The sequence below is a fragment of the Gymnoscopelus microlampas genome, assembly GCF_963454915.1.
Source record: "Gymnoscopelus microlampas genome assembly, chromosome: 17".
Lineage (NCBI taxonomy): Eukaryota > Metazoa > Chordata > Actinopteri > Myctophiformes > Myctophidae > Gymnoscopelus > Gymnoscopelus microlampas.
In genome coordinates this window covers 40,645,174-40,672,212 of record NC_139954.1, presented here as the reverse complement: position 1 = coordinate 40,672,212, position 27,039 = coordinate 40,645,174, and the positions used below count along the sequence as shown (strand labels likewise).

Genomic DNA, 27,039 nt, shown 5'->3' with positions numbered 1-27,039 from the left:
CCCAGACGACGAGGAGCACAAAAACATTTGGACAGATTGTTTTTCCATCATTTTAATTTCTTCGGGGGGCACGGGGATGAGAGGAGACCTCAAACAACCTGAAGTGGTGACTATACTCCATGTTCCAAAGGGGCCCCTTGGAGATTATAATAGCCGATGTTGGGCTCCGAGTAATTTTTCTTTTTTAGCTGTGTGAGTGTTTTTCTCGGTCTGCTCGGCAAGGTCCACTTGGCCCCGGGGGGTGCAGATCGAGGGTTAAGGACGGGCAAAGTGAAAATAACAACAATTAACATTCATAGGCTATGAAAATTCTTGAAATTGGGACTAAAGAAACACATTTGTATGCTCGCATAGTCCTGGTGCAGATAAGCTGAATTGTATTGTATTAGCTGAAGGGACAACGTGTCTGTTTTTCGACTTTTGTTGTTTATCCGGTGTTTGTTGACCCCTCTGGTGTCTAGCAGCTGACTATAGGACCAGAGAAATGACCTTCGCTAGTGATAAATAATACAAATTAAAAGTTGTATTTTGGTGAATATTAACCCATTCAATCCGGGAATGCATCTGTGTCACTTTAGATTTAAAAAAATATATATATATATCAAAGATTTGCAAAATGTTTCACGATTAAAAAAGGGATTGAATGGGTTAACCGCTGGCATCATGGTCAGTGTGTGGAAGTCCGACCTCTGCTGAACAATCTGGCTCAGCTTATTCTCAGGGAATGTTCTGTTCTCCTATATATCGGTGGTTCCCGGATCCTTTTCTGCATCTGGGCCCACTTGAGAATCTCGAAAGCGTTCGCTGCCCACCCATCTGACTACTTAACACAGCAGCCGCTCGGCCACCGTTTTAAGTGGTCAGATGGGTGGGCTTGCGTTGCTTTACTTAAGTATAAGTACAATCGTATTGGTATCAAAATGTACTTAAAGTACGAAAAGTAGAAAGTACTCATTGTGCATAATATCCCATTTCACAAGTTTTCAAATGTATTAAATGTAGCCTATAAAAATCTTTGGAAAATAGCAGATCTACAAGCTCACAATGCCTCTGAGATGTAGTGGAATAGCAGTAAAAGTACAAGAGGAAATACTCCAGCTAAGTAAAAAAATACCTAAAAATTGTACTTAAGTACAGTGCTTGAGTAAATGTACTTAGTTACTTTACACCACTGGAAAGGAGAAGAGGCAGAGGAGAGGATGAGATGGAGGCAGATGATTCGCTGTGGCGACCCCCTGAAGGGAACAGCCGAAAAAAGGAGAAGAAGAAGAAGAGACGATATGTGAATGAGGAAGCAAACGGGAATACAGAGAGGGAAAGAGAGCGAGAGCGAGCGAGCGGCGGCTCATTATATGCAAGGCCTCGCGCGGCCCTTCTGCCTGGGTCCTCTCCGCCACGGAAAATAACAGATGGCGCGGGCCTGTAAATATGGCCGACTTGACCCGCGCTGGTAACAGCCACTCCATCAGTCCAAGCCCGTTAAGAATTTACAGCTAATTGCATGGAGTGGTATATGGAGAGGCAGGCACTGTAAAAAAGGCTTAACAGCACATTGGGAGCTCTCGTCTCTGATTGCTTTCTATATTGCTCTGTATTTGTGGGCGGGCAGTGATAGCAGGTGATTTCCGTGTGTCTCGTTTGGGTAGTGGAGGAGAGTGTGTTAAAAGTGTTAATGTCAGCTGCTGTTTCTCCCACGTGAACTGGGCCAGAGGTTCTCAAACTTTTTCACGTCAAGGACCCCCAAATTGACACATATTAGCCCGCGGACCCCCATTTGAAAGATATGCCAGGGACCCCCATAAGATACAATTTGTACGGCTATAGCAGTGATTCTCAACCATTTTAATAAAAAACAAAAAATACAAATACAAACCTATTCTTCTGGAGGTGGCTGGCACAACATATTTTTGAGATGGGGGGGTCCGCAGCCAAATATACATTTTTTCATCATTGTTGCTGTGCATATGTGTCCCCCTCCCCTTCTCTCTCTCTCTCTCTCTTTCTCTCTCTATAGGTCATTGTCTGCTTTAAGAAACACAAGGGTGCATTCATCACTTTAAATGCATGTATTTGGTACATAACTCATTTTATGAATAAGAAAATAGTAATATACATACAGTATACATTATAGAGATAAATGCTTCCTTACTTTACTTAAAGCAATGAGCAGCTCATGCCATATAACCACACTCTCCATTATCGTTACAGAATGCACCATGATTTGCCTTTCTTTATCTTTCATGCAAGGTAGAGAGAGTATGAACAAAATGTGATAGCCTACCTGACATTATAAAAAATAACTACATTTATAAAGCCTTAAGACTGTTCATATAAGAAACCAGAAAGGTCAAGGTTTATAGAAAATATAATAATGCGTAATGAAGGTTTTTATAGAACGTGCTACCACACTGTCTTTCAGTTCTTAAACCAGTCCTCTACATCACAAACATCTGGGGATGGATATATACAATTCTCTTGAGAGGACATTTCTTCTCATATCATAATGAATTCCTACCGTTTCACTTAAGAAAACGGTTAATAAGTTGATATTCATTTACAAAACTCTTTTCTTTCTTAACCTTAAGTTCACCTCATACACTTGTCTGAATTTTAAACAGCTGATAAAGTAAGTCTTTAGATTTGTAACTGAAAATCTGTAAATGAGGAATTAGCCGAGGCAGTCATTACATATAGAGTATATTTAATCTTTAGACACAATTTGCTGTAACTTAATGTTAAAACTTTGTAAATGAGAGAAGGAGATGAGAGAACGAGACAGCTAATTGTCCCAGAGACTTCATTAAGGGCACAGCAGCTGCATGGACAAATGTCTGTCTGTCTCACTACATGATGTCTTGTAAGGGACAACTCACAACTAATGTCTCTCTGTCTGTCTGTCTCACTACATGATGTCTTGTAAGGCAGTGGTTCTCAACCCAGGGGGGGTCACCAAATGATGTTGGGGGTCCCCAGATGACAATGAAGTGACAATTTAAAGACATTTAAAATCTTTTTTAATACTAAAATAAATTCATCAAAAGTAATCGACAAACTATTATGCCTAGGCCTATTATAAAAACTGACAAACTTGTCAAGTAATATAGGAAAGAGGTAAGCATTTGGAAAATAGCTGATCTACAAGCTCACAACGCCTCGTGTTGCGAGGCGTTGTGAGCGCACTTCCACCACTGCTAGTACTAGATCAGCTATTTTCAAAATATGTATCTGTGGAACCGAGTCAAACTAAATGTAATGCCTCCAATTCCAAGTGCTTGTCAGGGTGGGTGGTCCCCAGTTCAAATATGATTATTTTGGGGGGTCGCGGCCTGAAAAGGTTGGGAAGGGACAACTCACAACTAGGTGGGATTTTAATGTATGCCATCAGTCAATTTAAAAAAGAAAGAAAAGATAAACATAACAACCCTATACACGTTGTACAACAAATCCTACATTAAAATTGTCTTATGGAGGGCCGGTGGGCGGACCGCGGCCACATCGCTATGACTCACACATAATCATAAAACAAACCCGATACGCCCATACAACTGTACTTAGTCACTTTCCACCACTGCTAGTCATCTGCCTTTACTGAAACTCAAAGAGCTCACAGAGCCCAAAAGACCTGGATATTTTTATATCCGAGACAGGTATTTCTCTCTTTCTCTCTCGTTCCCTGCTGCGAGTATGCACACCCCCCCCTTCCTTAAACCCCACCCCCACATCGCTTCTGCTGGCGCCCACTCATTACCGAGCAGATTGTAGATTTGTGAGACCTAAACCCCTCAGAGTTTTCGCTGTGTTTTTTTGTTTGCTTGTGAAAATTCACAGCTTTCACGTTTTTATTTCCCTGTGGAAATTTACTTGATGTTTAGGCTTTTTGAACGTTCCCCACTGCAATCAGAGCTGCCTGGGGGTGTGTGTGTGTGTGTGTGTGTGTGTGTGTGTGTGTGTGTGTGTGTGTGTGTGTGTGTGTGTGTGTGTGTCTACACGTGCCAGATTGTCCTTATGTGATCATCTGGCAGGAGTTAACCTGCATAGTAAAATCTGTAGAGTTCATATAACATGGCGCACGCAGAAACGCACAGGCACACAGGTGTATACGCGCGTGCGTGCGTGTGCGTGTCCGTGTGTGTGTGTGTGTGTGTGTGTGTGTACTGGAGAGTAATGAGCTTCTTTGTTCTCCTGCTAATTCTAGCCTTGAGATAGGACTGGTAGATACATTTAGACACAGTGGGCAGGCAGACAGAGAGACAGTGTGTGTGTGTGTGTGTGTGTGTGTGTGTGTGTGTGTGTGTGTGTGTGTGTGTGTGTGTGTGTGTGTTAGTGTTAAAGCCAGACTACAAGTCCTTCCCACCAGACTCAACCTCTCCATCTGGTTCCCCAGCACTCAGGTTCCTCATTGCTTGCACCACACCACAGAACAAATCACTGAAACACTAAGTCGCACATCTTGAATGGCTGCTATGCATACAAAGGGACGTACATAGCACGTCACGATAGAAGAGTGGAACTCAACTCATAGCCAAGGACATATCAAAATATCATGCATCTACAGTGAGAATGTACAAACATTCCCGTGTCATTTCATCCATGTTCCATCTCTGTGATAACCCAGACATATTTACATCTTTGACAGCTAATACACCAGATGTCTGTGTTAGAGATAGCATGCACCTTTGACCTTAGCCAAGATGAGGCCTTTATGACCACGGCCATTAAATACCAACCACTCCTACATACCATCTCAGAGCTGCGTTATAGGTGCGGACTATTTGTTTTTATATTCGGCAGCCTGGGACATACCCACAGTTGTTAGAGGGCTTCAACAACTTAGGATGCCCAAAAAGGAGGAAAAAAGGCTGCCAAAGTATTGTGCTATCTCTGCTATAATTGGCAGTTGCTATGGCGGAGACGCTGTTACTTATATTGTATCATGAAAACATGCGCCAAGATTTTGTGAATGTAACCCTACTGCACCTATAATATTTGTGTCCCTGTATGTATTCCCCCTTATGTGGACATACATAAATGGTTAAAATGTGTGTGTATGTGTGTGTGTGTGTGTGCGTGCGCACATGCGTGCGTGTGCACACGCGTTAAGTGTGGATGTATATACATCACGCTATAATGTGTGCATTCACATGCATGTGCATGACTCCCTGCAAACCTACGTGCCAGTGCCCATGTGTCTGTGTACATATCTGTGGCAGCATCTGGTTGAGTGTGTGTGTGTGTGTGTGTGTGTGTGTGTGTGTGTGTGTGTGTGTGTGTGTGTGTGTGTGTGTGTGTGTGTGTGTGTGTGTGTGTGTGTGTGTGTGTGTGCGTGCGTGCGTGCGTGCGTGTGTGTGCGTGTGTGTGTGTCAGTCATTAGTCTAAGCCTGTCTATGTGAGCCCCCAGTCTCATCCATTGTGTGGCTTTGCCTGAAGTCATCATCCTCCACCACATCACCTGCACCGGCACCACCACATCCATCTCAGCTATCACACACATGCACACATGCTATACAGTATATATTGTTATAGTTATATAGTTAAGATGTCCGTTGGGAATAGATGGCCCTCTGGTTATGCAATACCCGCTGTAGCCGTTGTCGGACGGGCAGTCTATGACATCAGGAATGTCCATGTAATAAACATAAAAAAGGACACAGACAGACTGATCAACACATCGTCTCTGTCGGATGGAAACCATTATGTCCAAAACTGTTACTTTTCAGGATTCAAATTCAAAAGCAGCGAATCTGCAAGCTCAAAACATGTCGCTTCGCGCCGCGTTTCGAGCTCGCGGATCTGCTACCGCCCATCCTGAAAACGGCGGAAGTGGCGCTCTACAAACCCAAGCGAGCGAGTCGCCACGCCAAACGTTTCGATGTCCACTTCAGCCGATTCAGTGCAAGTTTCGAGGTGCGTACCGATAATAGGGACACAATCAGGGACGTGCACAGATAGACTCTAGGTGGTGCTAGAGCACCTGCCCTTTGCCCTCTTGACCAGAAGTGCCCTTTTGAAAAAAAGGGGGAAAAAAAACGTTTTTGTTTATTTCAGTTTACAGCAGAAGTCTTCAACAGGGGGTCCGGGACCCCTAGGGGGTCCTCAGAGTTACTACAGGGGGTCCGCCAAATCTTTATGTGATATGAGTTTTCTTTTTACCATAACCACTCGAAACCTAGCATCCCTTTTCTGAGGAGAACTTTAGCCAAAAATAGCCGATCTACAAGCCCACAACGCCTCGCGCTGCGAGGCGTTGTGTGCTTGTAGATCGGCTATTTTTGGCAAAGAGGTATAGGTGTAGAGGGAAAAAAAGAGCAGACCAAGTAAACAAAAAAAAGTATAATTTACTTGAGCACCTGCCCCTCAAAATGTCTGTGCACGCCACTGGACACAATCGTAAATCATCACTTCCCCCATCAGCATGCGACATCGCAGGTATACTCTCAAACCGTCAATGCAAGAGTCTGCGGTGGGTGCTCAAAACCATAGACAGACAATGAGGCAAGACAATAATTCAGATTTCAAAGTATGAGCGATTTTACTCGAGTATAAGAAGACAAAACGTACAATTCAATCCAGGAGAGAAATGCAATGGGAAATAGGCCGGGTCTAGCTCACAGCACACTGAAAGGTCTCAGCTTATATGCAAGCTACTTCAATGGCTTCCCACAGGGTCATAAACACAACATAATTCAATACATTGTAATACCTCCAGCTATTGACAAAAGATAGATGGCAGCATCAGAGGCTGGCCTTCGTTCTAATTCCTATTGTTTCACACAGAGATGAAAAACCTCGCTTCTCCCCCTTCCTGTCACACCCACACAGACAGTGCTGATTTACTGATCAACCAGCATGATGACAAAAGAACAAATGTACAATGACTTCAGAAAGGAGCCAGCCTCAAAGTGGCGTATGGCATGAGTCCTTGGGGGGTTCCAGGGGGTTCCCAGCTAAATGACTAAATAAAGCATCATCCATTTCTATGATGGCTATTCAAAAAGGACAGATCTACATCAGTTTTTTTTTTGTATTAAAAATATTGAAATATTTTTGGACATTTTTTAATCATTTTGAGATTATTATTTTTTTCTGAGGGTCCCTGGCAAAACCTTTTTTCAGATGGGTCCCGCAGCCAAATACACATCATCACACACACAGAGGCAGAGATACACAGGCGGCAGAGATGAAAGCATTGTGTGCTGCACTTGAGTTGTGGCTGCGAACACTGGATCATACAGTATATTAATGCTTTCATAAAAGAGCACACAACAAACATGTTGATAAGCTGAGCAATGAAACACAGAGAGAGACCCACTACAACTAAATGTTTTCTGTTTTCCTTGAATTACACATGTAAAATTATCATCACATTGGCTCCGACACTGAATGGAGCTGAAGATAATTGAAATTAACTGCACTGAATACGACTACATATGTGTGCCTATAGACTATTATGTGAACAGAGAGAGAAAGAACAGAAAGAAACAGAGAGAGAAAGAGGTAGCGATATCGGGGAGAGAGAGAGAGAGAGAGAGAGAGAGAGAGAGAGAGAGAGAGAGAGAGAGAGAGAGAGAGAGAGAGAGAGAGAGAGATAGGGAGAGAAAGATAGAGAGAGAATGGGTGAGAGAGATAGGGGTGCAGTGAAGGTTTGTTTAAAGTGTGATGTTGTGTGTGCTCTGTGAAAACACTGTGGCTTAGAATGCTGTCACCTCCTCTTTAAAAGGAGAGAGAATTCTATCACAGTGACGACAGCTGGATAGCCGAAACATTTGTCCTTTCTTGTAAAGACACGGAGAAGAAATAAAAGAAACTAACTCACTCTTGTTGTCACTCTGAGTGCGACCCGTCACTTGTTTAAATGTCATTGTTCTAAGAGGATATCGAGTCAGAGGAGTCTCGCTGGTAAACAAAGTGTATCTAGAATGAAACAACTCAACAAACAGCTCATGGGGACGGCCGCGGGGAAACCCTCTAAATGGCATTACTATTTCACAGGCAAATGAACAGTGGTGGTAAAAGCACTCCAATGTTTTACTTAAGTAAAAGTATCAATACTGCAATGTAGAAATACTCTGTTACAAGTAAAAGTCTGGTATTTAGAATTGACTTGAGTAAAAGTACGAAGACATCAAAATATACTTTAAGTACCAAAAGTGAAAGTACTCATGTTTTTTTTCGCAAATTAACGCCCTACTTGATCACACTACAGCGTCACGCGAAAGCATCAAAAGTAGCAGATCTACAAGCTCAAAACGCGACGCGAAGCGACGCGTTTTGAGCTTGTAGATCTGCTACTTTTGATGCTTTTGAACTTGAATCCAGAAAAGTAACAGTTTTGGACATATGAGGTTTCTAGCCGACAGAGACGATATATGTTGATATCTCGCACTGCACTTGCACAAGAAGAAACTATTAAAATATTCTATATCTGCTGGTAGCAGATTGTCTCGTACTTGCACTTGCAAGTGACTGTGATATTCTGCCTCATTTTTTTGTATTTATTTTATGAGCAACGTACCATATTCATATTTGATATTGTTGTCTTGTTATCAGACTCTTTTTTCCCCCCCCTGTTCCATTGTTTCTTTCTCCATAACTTATTTATGACTATATTTTGTAACTGCAAAACGTCTGGAGCTTGTGTTGTACAGAAAAGAAGTTTCACCCACTCTTTTACAACCTGTAAACCTGTGATATGTGACAACAAAGTGGAAGTTGAAGAATTATTATTTGGCACAAACTGCCTCGGTAAAATCTCCTGCCGCATACACACACAGTATAGTCCTGTGATAACCCACCCAATCCGGGAACGCATCTGTGTAAACACTTAAACCATTATTTTATACTTTGGCTATTAAAAAAATAGCAGATATACAAGCTCATAGCGCGGCACCGAGTGCCGCGCTATGAGCTTGTAGATCTGCTATTTTTTGAAAAATCTTGAAAATATTTGCAAATCTTTGAATGTATATATATTTTTTAAAGCAAACATTTGTAACTCAAATCTTTGCTTCTGGGGGGTCTCTGGAACGAAATATTTTGAGATGGGGGCCGCGGCCAAATACATATCATTTTGGGAGTCCTTGACATGAAAAAGTTTGAGAACCACTGATATTATAGCAACATACGACCAAAAAATAGGATTTAGAAGACATTGTAGAATCCACAGAAGCAAAGATTTGAGTTACAAATGTTCGCTTTAAAACGGTTGTCAGTGAGATAGACTCTATGGAGAATTTGACCTTCTCTCTTAGGCTGAGAACGGATCAATATACGAAGAGCTGGAAGAAATGGACTTCTTACTGTTTGATGAGAAATGTAATTCATTGACTGATTGTTGTTAAAAAAGAAAATACTGTAATCCATAAATATGTTAATCTTTGTGTTATAATGCCCACCTCAACACAATTTTTGTATGCCTTTTTGTTTGTTTTTACTTTATTTATTTTCATTTCATTTTATTTCTCTGTTTATGTGTCAATCTCATATTTGTTTATTTTGACTGTTGAATTTTCTGGAAAACAATAAAAAATAAGTTACAAAAAAAACAAAAAAAACATATATTATATATAACAAAAAGCAGATATATATCTGCTATTTTTGAAGAGCCAAAGAAATCTAAAAATGACACAGATGCGTTCCCGGTCTTAATGGATTAAAGGACGACACATTCGCACTCTCAACACGGCAAACGGGTGACGGCTTTCAGACAGACTTGACCACACGTCAAAAGGTTGGCGTGTCAGGGTTACCCACGTCGTTGCATGCTGACCGGTGGGGGTGGGGGATGATTTACGATTCTGTCCCTATATCTCGAACGGTGCTGAGTTGGACTACACAATGCTCGGCACGGCTCGCTCGGCGGTGCCGGCTGTGGTGGCTCGAGTTCGCTTTAGACGACGCACCTCGTAGTTTTAACCGTTTTTTTCACCCTTTTTACATCTTGGATTTGAGACTGTACCTCTACATTCCAGGTAGGGATGTCCGATTTTATCGGCCTCCCGATATTATCGGCCGATATTAGCATAAAAATTGATATCGGGAAAATATCGGTATCGTTTTTTTTTTTTTTTTTTTTTTTGCTTTATATATAAGTTACAGGAGTTTTTACTGTATATGGTGTGTGTGATATGAAATTTGAGCTTACCCTAATCACAATAATCCCCGCATATATCGGTATCGGTTGATATCGGTATCGTTAATTAAGAGTTGGACAATATCGGTATATCGGTTATCGGTAAAAAAGCCAATATCGGACAACCCTAATTCCAGGAATGCGTAAAATATTGAAAATATATGAGCTTGTGAGCTTTTATTTTAAATAATCGTTCATTAATCGCGTTGTGAACTTGTACTGTTCTGTATTTTCAAGATATGTCTGTCTTTTAACCACCATATGGGTAACCGGAGTCCCTCAGGGCTCAACACCAGTGTCTTTTAGTTTTCCGTTATTGTGGGGAAAGCTTTCGCTGATAATAGCTGATCGACAAGCTCACAACGCCCCTATTTTCAACGAAAGCTTTCCCCACAATAAGGATGCTGGGGTTTAAGTGGTTAAAAAATAAAAATTAATCCTAATCGTAAAAACTTTTGAAACAACCGTGACATTGATTTGAAGTCATATCTCCCCGGCCAGCCCCCTTATAACTGGAACACAGAGCAGAGAGCAGAAGGATGTAGCTAGCTAGCTGGCCGTGCGTCGGGGCGCGTGCGTTTTGCCCGCGCCTGATGAATCTTCTCATTAGCATGGGCCTCACGGCGGATCCTCGCCCATTAATAATGTATGGTGGGCGACCTGGCGGGGCGGCCGTGACAGCCAAGAGAGAGAGAGAGGGGTTGGTTGGGGGGCGGGCAGGGGGCAAGGGGTGTGGCGAGGCCTCCGGGTGAGATGAACCTTGCCACCCCGCCGGAGCCTTGAGAGACTGACTCAGACCGACCGACCGGGCATCAGTTAGAGTATAAACATTCACTTGTGATAAAAAAAAGAAAAAGAAAATGAGTGAAATGTATTATAATGTGGGGGAGGAGATCAGATGGCTAATGGAAGAGCTTATTAGTATTAATGCACTCCAGCTCCACTGATGAATGAAGCAGCAGATAAGCACAGCAATGAGTCGTTGACCTTGTTTACATTTGGGGTTGTTTTCATCGTGGGGGTTTGTGGTTGTGCGTGCGTGTGTGTGCGCGCTTTTGTGTGCGTGTTTGTGTGTGTAGACTGTGTACTTGTAATTACTATACTTTTAGAACCAGAATGTCCCCACAACAAGTATAGTAGAATTTGAGAAACAGACATGGTGAGGACAATTTTCCTGGTCCTCACCAGAGAAATTGCTGTTTTGTGGTAAAAAAAATAAAAGGAAATTGGGTTAGGTTTACAATTAGAAACATATTCAGGTTAGGATTAGCGCTAGGATTATAGACTTATAGACCCTAGAGCAGGGGTCTTCAACGTTTTTCAGGCCAAGGACCCCCTAGCTGAGAGAGAGAGGAAGCAATACAATATAATATAGAAGCCTCTATATTGTATAAAATTGTGTTTCAGATTTTCAAGCTCATCTGCAAGCTCATCTATACAAGCTCACAACGCCTCGCAGTGCGAGGTGTTGTGAGCTTGTAGATCTGCTATTTTCGGTTAAAGTTCTCCTCGGAAAAGGGATGCTAGGGTTCAAGTGGTTAATGTATGTTTTATGTTCTCACAAGTATAGTATACAAACTGCGTGTGTGTGTGTGTGTGTGTGTGTGTGTGTGTGTGTGTGTGTGTGTGTGTGTGTGTGTGTGTGTGTGTGCGCGCGTGCGTGCGTGCGTGCGTGCGTGCGTGTGACAGCCATGCACCTTATTAACCGAGGGCCCCCCGAGGGGTTCATACCTGTGTTTTCGCTCACAGTGGCCAATTACCGCAACTTGCTAAAACAATACACAGTTCATACATGTAATAAGATAGTGCGCGGTAAATAATGCATGGACCATATCTACCATTTATGAATTATACATCGCTCCGTGTTGTTGACAGTTGTTCACAGCGGGCGGGAATTTATTTATGCGTATGCAGCGCGACAGCGGTGAATACTCATCCTATTTTTTACACCCCCCCTCTTTTTTCCAGAGTAGTAATTTGCGTTGCCGTTGACAAACGGCCGTGCCAGCGCACATATCTCAGCTCCGCAGCGCGTGGAAGAGACTCACCGTATGTTCGGACGCGTTGTTATAAATAAGCGCGTTATGCGGTTATGATGGGACGAATGTGTCCCTGTTACTGTAGTGGCCACCATCCGTTAAAATTATAACTTTAACTGATGGTTTAATATTCTGCCTTATATATTAATATAATATTCTGAAGCTGCAGCCGCCCACCGACGCAGCCAAAAATGGCAGCAGAAATATTTGTATAAGATATTAACTCTGGGAGGAAAAAAAAGGGCCCTGGCTTGATTAAAGGACTTATAGTCTCAGCGGGATTCGGAGAAAAAATCTGTCCATGCATTCATCTTCAGTAGAGTCGACTGCTGTAACGGTGCAGGTCTCATCTGACAGCTGCAGTAGATTCAGAACGCTGTTGCTTCAGTCCTCATGAATTAAAGCAAAATTAAAACAAAATATCACAAAAATGTTGTTAGGCCAAGTCCTAAATATCTGCAGTTTGTGAAACAGTGTGAAAGGCGCACCCACACACTAGCGCTGTGTTCCGTAATCAATTATTAGCATATGTACACTGTTTTGGTAGCCATACAGCTATCCAGTTGAAGAAATTGCATTGAGGCTCAATAGCCACACTTTAACCTAGTTGTATTTGTTCTTGTTTCTGTTTTTTTGCTAATAAAGACAAAAGAAGTAAAAACAAATGTTGCTAGTTTGACCACCTCAAATAGCCTTTAATCTTAAAATACCAAAAAAAATGAAAATAGGCTATCTACTGTACACACTTACAACACGCTGCAATGAGGAACATATTATCACTCCAGATCTTAGATCTTCACACTATAGCTGCTCCCCTGTCTGACAAAGAATTGATTTTAAAAAACACTACTGTTGGTTTATAAAGCACTGAATGTCTTTTGGGCCGAAATACATTTCGGATCTTGTTCTATACATCATGAATCATCCAGACCTCTCAGGTCACCTGGGACAGGTCTGCTTCATGTCCCAAACTAAACGTGGAGAAACAAGTGTTCAGTTTTTATCAAACCACATTGTCTGGAACAAACTGCCAGAAAACTGCAGGTCTGCCTAACTCTCAGTTCTTTTAAATCAAAGCAGCAAGTCTTTTGATAGTTTGCCGTCGTCTTTAATTAAGGTTTGTGATTTGTTTCTTGTATACCATCATTTTATTTTTCCGTTTCATTTGAACTATTTTGTAATTGTATTCAGATGTCGTTTTATAATGTGCTTCTTTTGCCTTTGTCTTAAAGGTTTCATGACATTCAGTTTTACAACACATTAAAAGTATTTATTATGGTCCTTCAAACGTGTATTAAAAGTTTTAACTGAAAAATCCATTCCAGTGATCCATGGCAGGTTTTTTGTCTCTCTGATTTCTAAAGCCTTTTCAACTGCAATGAAAAAATAAATCTTTGCCTGCGGGTGTCGCTGTTGAGGGATTTTGAATGTCAATCATCGCCTCTGAGAGGAGAGGGGGCGGGATTAATGGACTGTGACATCAAAGTCCAGGGGCCAACCACAGATTACTTTTCAGCCTAATTATTCAGAAAACCCCAGACCACAGAAAATTCACTGAATGTTCAAAGTTCAGTTTTTTGGGGTCTAATTGAGGTCATAAAACCCATAGAACCTTTAACCCTTTAGGCCTATTAAGTGTCTCCAAGAAGCAAAACACCAGTGAAACTGAAACTACGATTGTGAGTACATAGATTGCTCAAGTGCAGACAGTACACAACAGTGCAGCTCTAATGCAGTCATGTTGAGGGTAGCCTACTGATTACATGCCGACATTCAATAAGACATTCATTAAGGAGAGGGAGCAGCCATAGCTGTCAGGTAATAGAACTCATGGCTAGGTTAAAATTAAACATTACAGGCGTTACATTACATTACGTACAGAGAGCGTGTCGATTGATTCGTTCACAGGGTTTTCTTTCGAATGTAGAAGAACTTCTTTCTCCGCTGAGAGTTTTCACCAAACCATGTGAAGTGTGTGAACCCATGTCTGTCTGGCCAGGCGTTGAATTATTTACTCACTCTATTATTCTCTTTCTCAGAGCTCCTGACTGCCTATCACAACAGAGGCTGTCGCGCAACGCGTACACTCTAGACTTGTCACACTTAAGTAATTGCCTAATTGCAATTATTTGGGATAATGGCAAATTATTTTTTGCATAATCGTCTGAATGGTTTCCCTTCATCCGTGTACATTTATCTGTTGAAAAATGTTACACATACATTCTGAAACATTTTGAAATAATGCTGATTTTATCGTCTAAGTCTAAATGGAAAAAAAGACACTGAAATGTACAATTAACAATGAAATCGTTGATCGCAATTGTGTGACAACTAATCGTCAAGTAAAATGTCATGATCATGACAATCACTTAAGAGTTATGACTGTTTTTGGCATACGATTTCTGCCATGTACACATAGCTCTCTCTCTCTCTCACACACGCACACGCACACACTCTGTTACAAGGAAAAGTCCAGTAAAAGTAATCTGTATGCAGAATGTCTCCTTCACAAGCTTTCAAACGTGTAAAATGTATACAAATCTTTTAGCCGATCTACAAGATCACAATGTGTCACATCGGGACGCATTGTGAGCTTGTAGATCAGATTTTCAAATGTCCAAAATGTATATAAGTGGTTAATGTATGTTTTGTAATAATAATCAAAATCTACAAAGTAACTAGTAACTAATAAAGTTTTCAAATACTTGTAGTGGAGTAAAAATACAATATAAAAAAGTAGAAATACTCCAGTAAAGTAAAAAAATACCTATTTTTGTTTAAGTACAGCACTTGAGTAAATGTACTTAGTTACTTTACACCACTGCACACACTCTTCCTCTGGTAATTCTCTTGGCCCCTATTAGCTCAGAAGTAAGCCGGCTTCCCTGTAAAAGCTCAACTATAGTGGCTACTCACACAGCAACATGGGTAGTGAGCAGAGGGGATTTGAGGTAATTCTAAATGGTAGCGAGTACACACACACACACACACACACACACACACACACACACACACACACAGAAAGATGGATGGCGTGTCCACATAGGCAAAGCCGGGTGACAATCTGGCGGAGCGGCTGCTTAAAGAATGAACCCTCCGACTGATTGATAGCAAATTGTTTGCATACGTTTGGGAGAGCGCCACAGATAGCGCTGATGCTGCTGTATGGGTGTGTGTGTGTGTGTGTGTATGTGCGTGCGCGCACGTGTGTGTGTGTGTGTGTGTGTGTGTGTGTGTGTGCGCGTGCGTGCGTGCGTGCGTGCGTGCGTGCGTGCGTGCGTGCGTGCGTGTGTGTGTGTACACTTGTATTTGTATACTTGTGAGAACCATTATAATATCCCCACAAATATAGAAAAAAAAGAGAAATAGAAAAAGTGTGAGGACCATTCTCCTGGTCCTCACAAGATCAATTGATGGTTATGGTTATGGTTAAAAAGTTAGATTTACAATTAGGAAAATGTTCAGGTTGGGATTAGACACTTGGGGCGCTATTTTGCATGTCTTAAGTAGGCTACCAGGCCTTATGACTTTTTTAAGACCTGGAGGCGTGGCCAATGCTGTTTGGCCACTCAAAACAGCCAAACAGCATTGGCCACGCCTCCAGGTCTTAAGTTAAGTAATAAGACCTGGCGGTAATTAAAACGTGCTTAATAGGGCCCTTTAAGTTTAGGGTTTATAGTTAGAGTTATGCCTGATTTATGAAATATATATATACGATCTGCGACGTGTTGTGAGCTTGTAAATCAGCAATTTTTCGTTTTTAGACTTTAGTCTTTAAACAGCATTCATAAAATGTCCTCACAAGTAATATAAGTAATATGAACGTGTGTTTGAGATAAAGACAGAAGGCGAGCATCAGAGAAGGAGAGAGAGAGAGAGAGAGAGAGAGAGAGAGAGAGAGAGAGAGAGAGAGAACCTTGCAGGAGATAACTGGAGGTAGGGGATGTGAGAGACAGAAGAAGAATGAAAGAAATAGAAAAGCCTATCGTCTCTGTCCGGTGGAAACCTCATATGTGCAAAACTGTTACTTTTACAGAATTCAAATAAAAGTAGCAGATCTACAAGCTTGTAGATATATATAGTACCAAAAGTAAAAGTACTCATCGTGCAAAATGTCCCATTTCACAAGTTCAAAATGTGTAAAAATCTTTTGAAAATAGCAGATCTACGAGCTGCATTGTGAGCTTGTAGATCTGCTATTTTCAAATGGCCGAAATATACATAGGGCTGAAATGTTTAATGTATGTTTTGTGATAATAATCTAAATCTGCAAAGTAACTAGCTGTCAAATAATTCTAGTGGAGTAAAAGTGCAATATTTGCCTCTGAGATGCAGTGGAGTAGAAGTAAAAGTATTGAAAATTGGAAATACTCCGGTAAATTTAAAATTCCTCAAAAGTGTACTCAAGGACAGTACTTGAGTAAATGTACTAGTTACTTAACACCACTGGAGATAAGAGGTTTCTGCCTGACAGCAATGATACAGGAGTGGATGGATGGTAGAGTCACAGCGGGTGGTGGTCCCATCCATATCAAAGGAGCTCAGCAACACGTGACTTATCTATATTTCATCACTGAATCCACACACAGCGGTTACGGGAGGAGCGGGGGCTTCCAACTTGGATATCGTCTAACGTCGGGCAGAAATATCGTATCTCTGTATTTCAACTATTTCAAATGTTCACTTAAAGGAAGGGTAAGTGATATTTTCAGTTTTTTGTTTTTTTTTGTTAAAAAGGTTAAAGTACTATATTCTGATGGTAATCATTGCTACAGAGCGTTTGTTCGGTCACAGGGGTCTCTTCAGCTCTTTAGTAAACAGAATAGGCCTATAGTACACTTTCAGGTAGGTGACAACATTTAAGCCAATCAGGAGAGAGCACTGAAAATGCATTTCCTCTTTAGCAAATAACTGGAGAGACATGGGAGACTCCTTTTACTGAGCAAACACTCTATAGCAATGAATATAGAGCTATTTAACACTTACTTTAACCAAAGTAAATCACTTACCCTACCTTTAATGGCCTTGCACTTTGTCGTACAATAGTTTCAAGAAATAGTAGTGAAAATAATATACTTTTGAGCACGTAGATCGGCTATTTTCACAATATTTTGAAACGTTTAAAAAATAATAATAATTAAAGGAACGGTTTTGTGACATAAGAGGTTTTCATCCCGACAGTGACGATATGCTTGAACTCCACTACCGGTAAGCCTTAAGGCTTTGAAAAGCTTTTCATCAAAGTCACTGCATAGAGCACTTCAACAGGCCCTCTGCTACAGCATGACCTTGGCATGTGCTCAATGGAGCATGATTTAAGAACATGTCTCAGTGAAAAGACAATTTCCCTCGCTTCGTGTCAACTTCCGCTTGTGACAAATTAAAAATAATGGTAGTATATGGAGTATGGATTTTTTTTTTATATGTACTTTACAATACATTACTGAACTCCTCACTCAAGTGGCCACTGACAACTCTGGTTGGGATGCGGAAACTGGAGTAACCATTTCTGGAACCGGTTTTCTCACACTGTCAGAGCTGGTACAGTGTGTGGAATTCACGTCAGCTACATTCGCTACAATTACAATACCGGTGGTATAACTCTGAGAGTGTACCAATGGAACCAAATGGACCCGTAAGGTCCATTTGGTTCCATTTGTACACTCCTCAAGTAAAACATATGCAAAGATTTCTTTTGGGTGAACTATTCCTTTAAGGAACCAGAATCGTTGAAATCCTAAAAGATCCCTCCCAACCCTACAGTGACAACTGAGTTGTGCCCAATGCTGCTAATGTGCCGGCAATGTCAGACAAGCCTAGTCCAGCCAAACTCAGCACCCACCCAGCAGGGAACTGAAACCTCTAACATTGTTCGACCCGCACTGTTCACACAGGTTCCAGAAGATAATCCACCCCTACAGAAGGTGTTAAGTTGTTATTTCACTGTTCCTGCCATGTCATCGACAATCTCGCTTTCTCGCTTGTATAACGTGAGTTCAGCTGCGGCTGTGAAAGCGGAAATTGGCTCTACGCACAGCAGCCAGGTGTTACCAATGATACTAATGAAGGCTCTGTTCCATTCTGGTCAAACGGAGTCAGGGTGCTGATATTGTGCATGTTGGCTCACTGGAAACACTCTGCTATAGTGTTTTAGGAATAGTCGAAATGCATACTATAATTTGCCACCAGCTCAGTGGCCTTGCGGTTAGAGTGTCAGCCCTTATACTGGAAGGTCGAGGTTTGATCCCCGGCCGAGGCATACCAAAGACTCTAAAAATTAAACCCAATACCTCCCTGCTTGGCACTCAGCATCAAGGGTTGGATTGGGGATCAATTCCTGCGACATACTGGTGTCATACAGGGGGTGTACATGGAAAATGGTAAATGGTGCATTCATGTCTCGGCAAGGCTTACTACTTACTTATGTTTCCGTATCACCCCTACTGAAACAATTACTCTCCAACCACACAGTCCCAACAACCAGCCAACCATCTAGTACATAGCCAAATGAACAGCAAGCTAATAAACCAAACAAACGAGTTGACAATGACATAAATAAAAGACCAATCACTCAATTGTCACTAGACCCCTGGGAGATGCTGAGGTGGATCGCACCACCTATCTTTAGCTCACAGTACTTACCGCACATCTTAAGTTACCCCATCTGTGCAACTCATACGCTGAGCTGGCGGTGCCCAAGATCGAATCCAGAACCTTGTGGTCCAAAGGCCAGTGCTCTATCAACTGAGCTGCCCAGACAATTAACCAATAAGTCAACCACCCAAAGTGTCAAACAACATGAAATGCTTGATTAAGACAAGGACGCCGATATCCTGGGTCCTGGGCGAAGCCCCACAGGTTGAGAATCACTGTCCTGCTCCCATATCCACGATATCCACAAAGAAGAAGGAAAAGCAGCTAAATCCTTACCTTGGCGATCTGGACACACCAGTTGAGCAGCAGCTGAGAGCCGATGTTGTCCTTGTGCTCGTGGACGTAGTCGAGCAGGCAGCCGTGGGGCATGAGCTGCGTGACCAGCTGGATGGTGGGGCTCAGGCACACGCCCAGCAGACGCACCAGGTGAGGGTGTTCCATGCTGGCCATGATCAGGGCCTCCTGGAGGACACAAGAGCACACTCATGGGCTCTTCGCCACTATACAAGAACTGAAGTGAAACCGTGCCGTGAAACATATTAAAAGTGTTTTAATGTTTTTATTTAGTTTTATTCTGGGGTGTGAACTATGTATGAAATAAATAATGCAGTGTGGCAAGGTTGATGCTACCAGCCACCTCGGTGGCTACCAGCCACCTCCTCCGACATAGGGACACAGGTTGATGGTTCAAAACACATTTAGCCTATTGTACAGTATAGTAGCAAGATGGTACAAGCCAGAGCAACAGAGGCTCCCAGCGGTGAGTGTTATGTGGGGACGACTGATTTATTTGTGTGCATCGATTAGATCGATGCACACGAATTCAGAGCCCCAGATGCACCCAGTTCAGAGCCCAATTAATATGGACTCAGGCCAGGTGTGACGGCCTAAATCAGGCATCACCCACACACCACACGAAGCAATACTTGACTTGAGTTTTTTCTGTCAACACATCTTGTAATGTGCTTCTATGCTTCCCCCCCCCCCAAAATGATACGTATTTGAACACAACACCATCATCTGAAATCAGAATGATGAAAAAACATTCAAAAATGTTCAAAAATAGCAGATTTACAAGCTCACAGCACTGCACAAAGCGACGCGCTAGGAGCTTGTATATCTGGTAATTTTTTTTTAACCACTGTTCTAAACCCTGAGAGTTTTCTGAAAAACATATGTTGCTATGTAGCTAAAATCGAAAATAACACAGATGCTTTCCCGGTTTTAAAGGGTTAAACCTGTACTAAAAAGAGGGCTCGTTGAATGCTCCAAACCAATTCTTATTAACGTATCAAAGTTTAGATACCTGTCATATCTTTGTCGAACTTGAACAGTTTAGTCTAGACATCTGAACAAGAGCGAATGTCTCTAGATAACCAGAAAGAAAAAAAAACTACTAGCCGAGATGCAAATTTGTTCTGACTTTCTTCTAGCTAGCTCATCAAGGAAAAAAACAAAACTCATTCCAAAATGGACTAGACTGTGGATTATTCTGAAGAACAAAGAGTATCACCCAGAGAGAAAAAAGAAAATCAATCACTCACTGGCTGCTGACGTTGGACCCAAAATATATATATAAAAAATAAAAATAAACTCTCCCCCATGCTGCCTGCAGAGCAGCTTGAGGTTTTCACCTCTCAGTGACATCAAGGATCAAAGCAGTGGTGGTAAAAGTACTCAGATCTTTTTTATTTTTAAAATTTTAAAATATACTTAAAGTTAAAAAGTACCCATTATGCAGAATGTCCCATTTCACAGGTTTCAAATGAATAAAACGTATACAAATCTTTTGAAAATAGCAGATCTACAAGCTCACAACGCGTCGACGCGTTGTGAGCTTGTGGATCGGCTATTTTCAAATAGCCAACGTTTTTTGTAATAATAATCAAAATCTACAAAGTAACTAGTAACTAATGTTTTCTAATAATTGTAGTGGAGTAAAAAGTACAATATTTGACACCGAGACGTAGTGGAGTAAAAGTAAACGTATAGAAATCATCACTACTAGAGCTGACACGGCCCATGGCATATTGATCTGTGGTGTTATTATAGTTAACTAAAACAAGAATTGGGAAAATACAAATGAAAATGTTTCAGTTAAAGCGGTACTATGTCACTTTTTAAATGAATAAAATGTAAATGTGTCCAATCTGTATGGTAGAGTATGTTGATACAACATACAATTGGGGTGGCTGTATTTTGTCTCCCTGCTCTTCTATTGAGACATTTAGATCGCGATTAAAGGTCATGTCTCACCTAGACACAGGATCTGACACCAATTTTTCAAGATTCAATTCATCCCCTGAGCTCTATTAGAGCTCAATGGTAAAACATTTAAGCACTTGCGCAGGAAACCGGGTTCAAATCCGGGGTAGAAGAGGACAGTTACATAGGGCAGCTTTAACTTAACCCATTAATACCTGGAATTGTGTCATTTTTAGATTTGAGTTAATAAGCATTATTTTACACTGTGGGCTATTCAAAAATCGTGAAAATGTGTCCAAATATTTGAATACATATTTTTTTAAAGCGAACATTTTTAACTCAAATCTTTGCTTCTGGTGGTCCATGGAACAAAATATTTTGATGGGGGTCCGCGGCCAAATACATATGATTTTGGGGGTCCTTAAGATGAAAAAGATTGAGCACCACTGATATAGAAAAATACGTTTTTCAGAAAACTGTTGAGATTTAGGATACATGTAGAATCGGCTTCGGGTCTCAATGGGTTAAAATAAAAATAGAATTGAGGCTTTACAAAAAAAAAAAACATAACTTAACTGTATTGCGTGCTTATGAAAATAACTCAAACGAATGCGTAGATTGGCCATTTTTGCTATTTTTCTGACCCCTGTCGAATCACCCCGGCCTGAAGTACATCGTCACTGTCAAGGCAGAAACCTCTTACAGTATCTCCATGTTCTAACGTTTGGTGTATCTCGTTAATGAATTAAAAGATGAATATCCTATTTCTGAATTTGAATGAGTAACAGTTTTGGACGTATGAGGTTTCAATACCGACAGAGACGATATTTATATGCTATATCTAGCACGTGGAAACCATGCATTTCACTTTTTTCATCACTTGAACTTTCGCCCTTTTTTTCCAAATGAAACCAATCAATTCAAAGATAGGGATGCTTTTTCTCTCCCTCAGAAGCGTTATATACATTTTTATTAATTTGTGCCATATGCATCTAACTGTGGATATTTCAAATAAGATATAAAATAACCCTCTGACCCCGACAACCCCTACGGGGGCCACGATCACTGTTGCTGTTATGGGAATGTATTGCATGTATTATTGATTGTTTTTTTTACTGTATTCTGTATTCTGTAAGCCAGAGTGCCAAAGGCAAATTTACATTTTGAGTTCAATTTAACCCATTCAATCCGGGAACGTCATTTTAGATTTCTTTGGCAATTTTTTTTTTAAATCGTGACATTTTGTTGCAAATCTTTAGAAATGTCTTCTAAATCCTAACAGTTTTCTGAAAAACATATGTTTGCTATATCAGTGGTTCTCAAACTTTTTCATGTCAAGGACCCCCAAAATGATATGTATTTGGCCGCCGACCCCATCAAAATATGTTGTTCCAGGCCAGGACCCCCCCCACCCCCACCCCCACACCCAGAAGCAAAGATTTGAGTTAAAAATGTTGTTTACAAAAATATATGTATGCAAAGATTTGCACAAAATGTTTAAGATTTTTAAAAAATAGCCAAAGTATAAAATAATGGTTAAAGCTGTCGTTCCCGGATTAAATGGGTTAATGGACAATAAAATATATATGTATATGCAATTGTAGAGTGGGTGTTATGCCAAATGTTTACTCCGTCGCAAACCAAAAAAAGAATTCTGATCTCCAAGCACACTCCTTCGTGAGCTTGTACATTGTTTATTTTCGGTGATGAGATTTGGTGTAGAGGGGAGAAGAAGAAAAAAAAGTAGGGGGCCGAGTACTAGGCTGGCATGGCCAGACTATAATCGTCTCTGTCGGGTGGGGAACCTCATATATCCATAACTTTTCAGGATTCAAATTCAAAAATAGCAGATCTACAAGCTCGAAACGCGGCTACTTTTGATGCTACTTTTGATGCTTTGATGATGTGACGCTATGTGTGAACATTTGATCAAGTGGGCCATTAATTTACGCGCCGCGAGCTTGTACAGTACATCTGCTATTTTTGAAAATATTTGAAAAATATAAAAACTTTTTGGACAATTTTGAATAATTTTGACTTTTCTTTTTTTTTTACACAAATCTTCTCTTTCTGGGGGGTCCCTGGCGCAAAACCTTTTCAGATAGGGGCCGGGGTCCGCGGCCAAATACATATCAATTTGGGGGGTCCTTGACATGAAAAAGTTTGAGAACCACCGGCCTAAGGTTCTGAAATGCTACCATGTCAACGTCCCCACAACCGGCATATATACTGTAAAGTTAAGGGGCCAAAAATAATGCGGCCACATCACAGCAACGCAAGCTCGCATTTCTCCTTCCGTTGCCACCTCAGATATTTTGGGCGCATGTCGTCCCAGCGTCTGGATGTGTCTGTGGCTTTATGTCTATCCTATACCTGTGCGTGCGTGCGTGCGTGCGTGCGTGCGTGCGTGCGTGCGTGCGTGCGTGCGTGCGTGCGTGCGTGCGTGCGTGCGTGCGTGCGTGCGTGTGCGCACGACAAGTGACACGACTGCAGTGAGACTGCTCCTGAACAAAACTAAATGAAATAGATATAATAGTCTACAGTACCATTTGTGTAAACCAGTGGTTCTCAACTCTTTTACATGTCAAGGACCCCCAAAATGATATGTACAGTATTTCTCAAAATATTTTCTTCCAGGGACCCCCAGAAGCAAAGGTTTGAGTTACAAATGTTCACTTTCAAATGCATACTGTATACAGTATATAAGCTTTCACCATTTTTCAAAAATAGCAGATCTACAAGCTCATAGCACGGAGTGCCGTGCTATGAGCTTATATATCTGCTATCCCTGGTACCCCTCCAAGGACCCCTGGGGGTCCCCAGACCCCACTTTGAGAACCAATGCTGTAAACAATGTAATGCTCCACAAGTTGCTGCACACTGCTCTGTTACAACATCTTCGCTCCCACTTTCAAAGGGAATAAGTGTGTACCCCATGCATATAGTATATTCTCATACACACACGCACGCACGCACGCACACGCACGGACATCAGAAACGGGCCACTTGACAGTCCTTAATGGTTATTCATCCCCATGCTAATCCTCACGCCAGGTAGGGAACGGTGGCATTTGGCCGCCTGGCCAAACATTCCCCGGTGCTCCATGTCTCCCTGGGAGCCCATGTGACGGGCACGTGCCGCTGCGTTTTGATTGCTGTTTAAATAGTAGTTTAGGACGAAAGCTCTACATCCTCCCGGTGGGGGCTCCTCACTGGCAGGTGATGAGCCAGTAGGATACAACAGCAGTAACAACACACAGCAATGTGTGTGGGGAGGAGTCAATTGGCATTAAAGGACGACTTCACCGATTTTCAACCTATCTTCATATAATTGGTCCTCACTAATACTCATGATAAAATGGTACCATTTTTTTCTACTCGGTCTGTGTCTCAGAGGAGGGCTGTGGACAGTTCAGAGTCCCGTCTACCAGTGACATCATCAATGGGGAATCCAAGCTAATAGAAACTGCAGGCTTTCTATTCCTGGAAAGTTGCAATGCGATAAAAGAAGCCATTGCTCTCTGGTTAATAAAAATCGAAATAAAAAATGTGAAATCTTGTTCTAACAGACCCCATTTTGAGAACCACGGGTTTTATATTGCTTATAAATGTCGTCAAGTCCTCCCTCCCTCTGTCTCTCATTGCTACTCTCTTTATCTCTGGCGGCATTTTTGCGTCGAACGCAAAACCGGAACGAGATCGCGAAACAAACAAAAGCAACATGCGTGTAGATATAGAAGACGTACATCAAAGAGGCTCTCGGTTAAGAATAGAAACGCTAACGTACCCAAAACCTCTCGTCCCTCCACCCTCCCTCGCCCCGTCGGAAACTCAACGCTCAAAACACCAAGCGCAATTGGGTCGCTAGTGTTGAGGGAGTGAGCGAACACGAGTTTGTGTTGTAGGAGGGGTAGAGGGGAAGCTTATTTCATCTCCGTTGCATCATCACAGCACGATAATTTGATTATTTTTTTTTACTTTCATTTTTCCTTTTGAGCGGAATGCTGAATGTTTTATAAATGGGGGGGGGGGCTCATTCGTGTTGGTAGGCCGTGGAAATGAGTGTGTGTGTGTGTGTGTGTGTGTGTGTGTGTGTGTGTGTGTGTTTGTGTGTGGGTGGGTGGGTGCCCTCGGGGCCTCAATCGATCCACATTCTCTGAATATTTGGATCCGACGTCGCTATTTTATGCCTCTCCAGTCTCCACTTGGCTGGCGTGACTGAAAAAAACGTTCTCTGTGGGTCTCTGTGAGAAACCATGTCTGCATGTTTCAAAAAGGTCTCCCGAGAACTTCATCATCTCATGATTAAAGGGAAATTACAGAGGAATAAGTGTGTCATCTAACACCAGGGTTGCCCAACCGTCCCTTGAAATACAAGAATCGTCCGTTATTTGGAAATTAACCCATGAAGACAGAGAAAGCATCATTTGTGTAATTTTAAGATTTCTTTGGCTATTCCAAAATTGCAGATCTACAAGCTCATAGCTGAGCTTGTAGATCTGCTATTTTTGAAAAATCATGACATTTTTTTTTTTTTAAAGCAAACATTTGTAACTCAAATCTTTGCTTCTAGGGGGGGCCTGGAACTAAACAATTTAAAAATGTTTGCTTTAAAAAATATATATTCCAAGATTTGCACAAATTTTCACGATTTAAAAAAAATGCAGATCTACAAGAGAAATCAAAAAATTACACACGGATGCGTTCCCGGTCTTAATGGGTTAAAAGACGCGTCCCTTATTGAGCCGATAAGGGACACACTTTTGTTCCGTTGCGAGGTGTTGTGAGCCTGTATAGATGGGGGTTTGCAGTGGGCTGTCAATACTCACATCCATAAACTCCACGTTAGCTTTGGGTCCCGTGGCCTCGTTCAGGATTTTAATGGCAACCGGAATCTTCACCGTCTCCCCCTCTGGGACCCAAATACCCTGAGGGAAAGCACACACACAGGTTTGTATTAAGACACGTGTGAGGACAGCAACGTTTTAAGACAGTGATTTTATGAATGTTTTTTTTGTCCTTTTCTTTTCTCCATTTTTAACCGTAAGCCTAAAGCCCAAAAAATAGCACATCTACAAGCTGACATTGCGTCTCAGCTTGTACATTGGCTATAGATCAGCGCGCAACCATGTGTAAATCAGGCATTACTCCATTTCTAATCCCTAAACCTAACTTCTAAATGTCTAATCTTAAGCCTAACCGCACCCTGAATCTTTGTTTAATTGTAAATGTATCTCTAAACATGTTTTTTCACCATTTCTCTTGTAAGGACCAGGAAAATGGTCCTCGCAATGTCTACTACACTTGTGGGGACATTTCGTCCTCACAAGTATAGTCACACACACACACACACACACACACACACACACACACACACACACACACACACACACACACACACACACACACACACACACACACACACACACACACACACACACACACACACACACACACACACACACACACATACACACACACACACAAAATCCCCCAGCTAAATGTGAGTTGTACATGAATGCTTTTTCCTGTGGTGAATGAGGCCTGTTTTCATTGTAATGAAATGAGTTGCAGAAACTAGCACAACGCTTGCAACATCACCTTCACATCATGGCTACAGCAATGGTTCTCAAACTCTTTTTTTTCGCTCAAGGCACTCCTGTAAATAACTTTTTCATCCACGGCACCAACACTGTCTCAATCCCCACTGTTAAAATATATGTTTTATAACTGTTGGTCGATCGACACATTTTTTTCTGTTCTGGCCCCACAGTGGTGGACTGAACTTCCCACTGATGTCAGGACAGCAGAGTCAATGCCCATCTTTCGCCGCAGGCTGAAAACCCACCTCTTCAGGAAACACTACCCTTCCTCTTTGCCTGGCTTACTTGTTGTTAACTAGTTGTACGAACTCTTGTTTTATTGTTGTACTGCTTTATTGGATCTTGTTTAGTCGATACACTTTTTGTATTAGCTCGTGCTTATTTGATTTTGATATTTTGTCTCATCTGT

General features: G+C 41.6%; 1 protein-coding gene across 3 annotated transcripts in view; it reads right to left on the bottom strand.

Moving 5' to 3' along the window:
• The window catches only part of erbb4b (erb-b2 receptor tyrosine kinase 4b), a 623,270-nt gene that overhangs the window by 116,846 nt on the left and 479,385 nt on the right, over positions 1 to 27,039 (bottom strand). For 2 of the 3 annotated variants that reach the window (XR_014602804.1, XM_084085440.1), the window contains exons 19-20: positions 25,857 to 25,955; positions 19,099 to 19,284 (exon numbers count right to left, since the gene is read on the bottom strand). Coding sequence is in view for 2 of the 3 variants with exons in the window: in XM_084085440.1 (XP_083941566.1) it covers positions 19,099 to 19,284; positions 25,857 to 25,955 (285 nt within the window). In the remaining variant the exon portion in view is untranslated. The remainder of the gene's footprint in view (positions 1 to 19,098; positions 19,285 to 25,856; positions 25,956 to 27,039) is intronic. The other variant, XM_084085441.1, reaches the window with a different exon arrangement.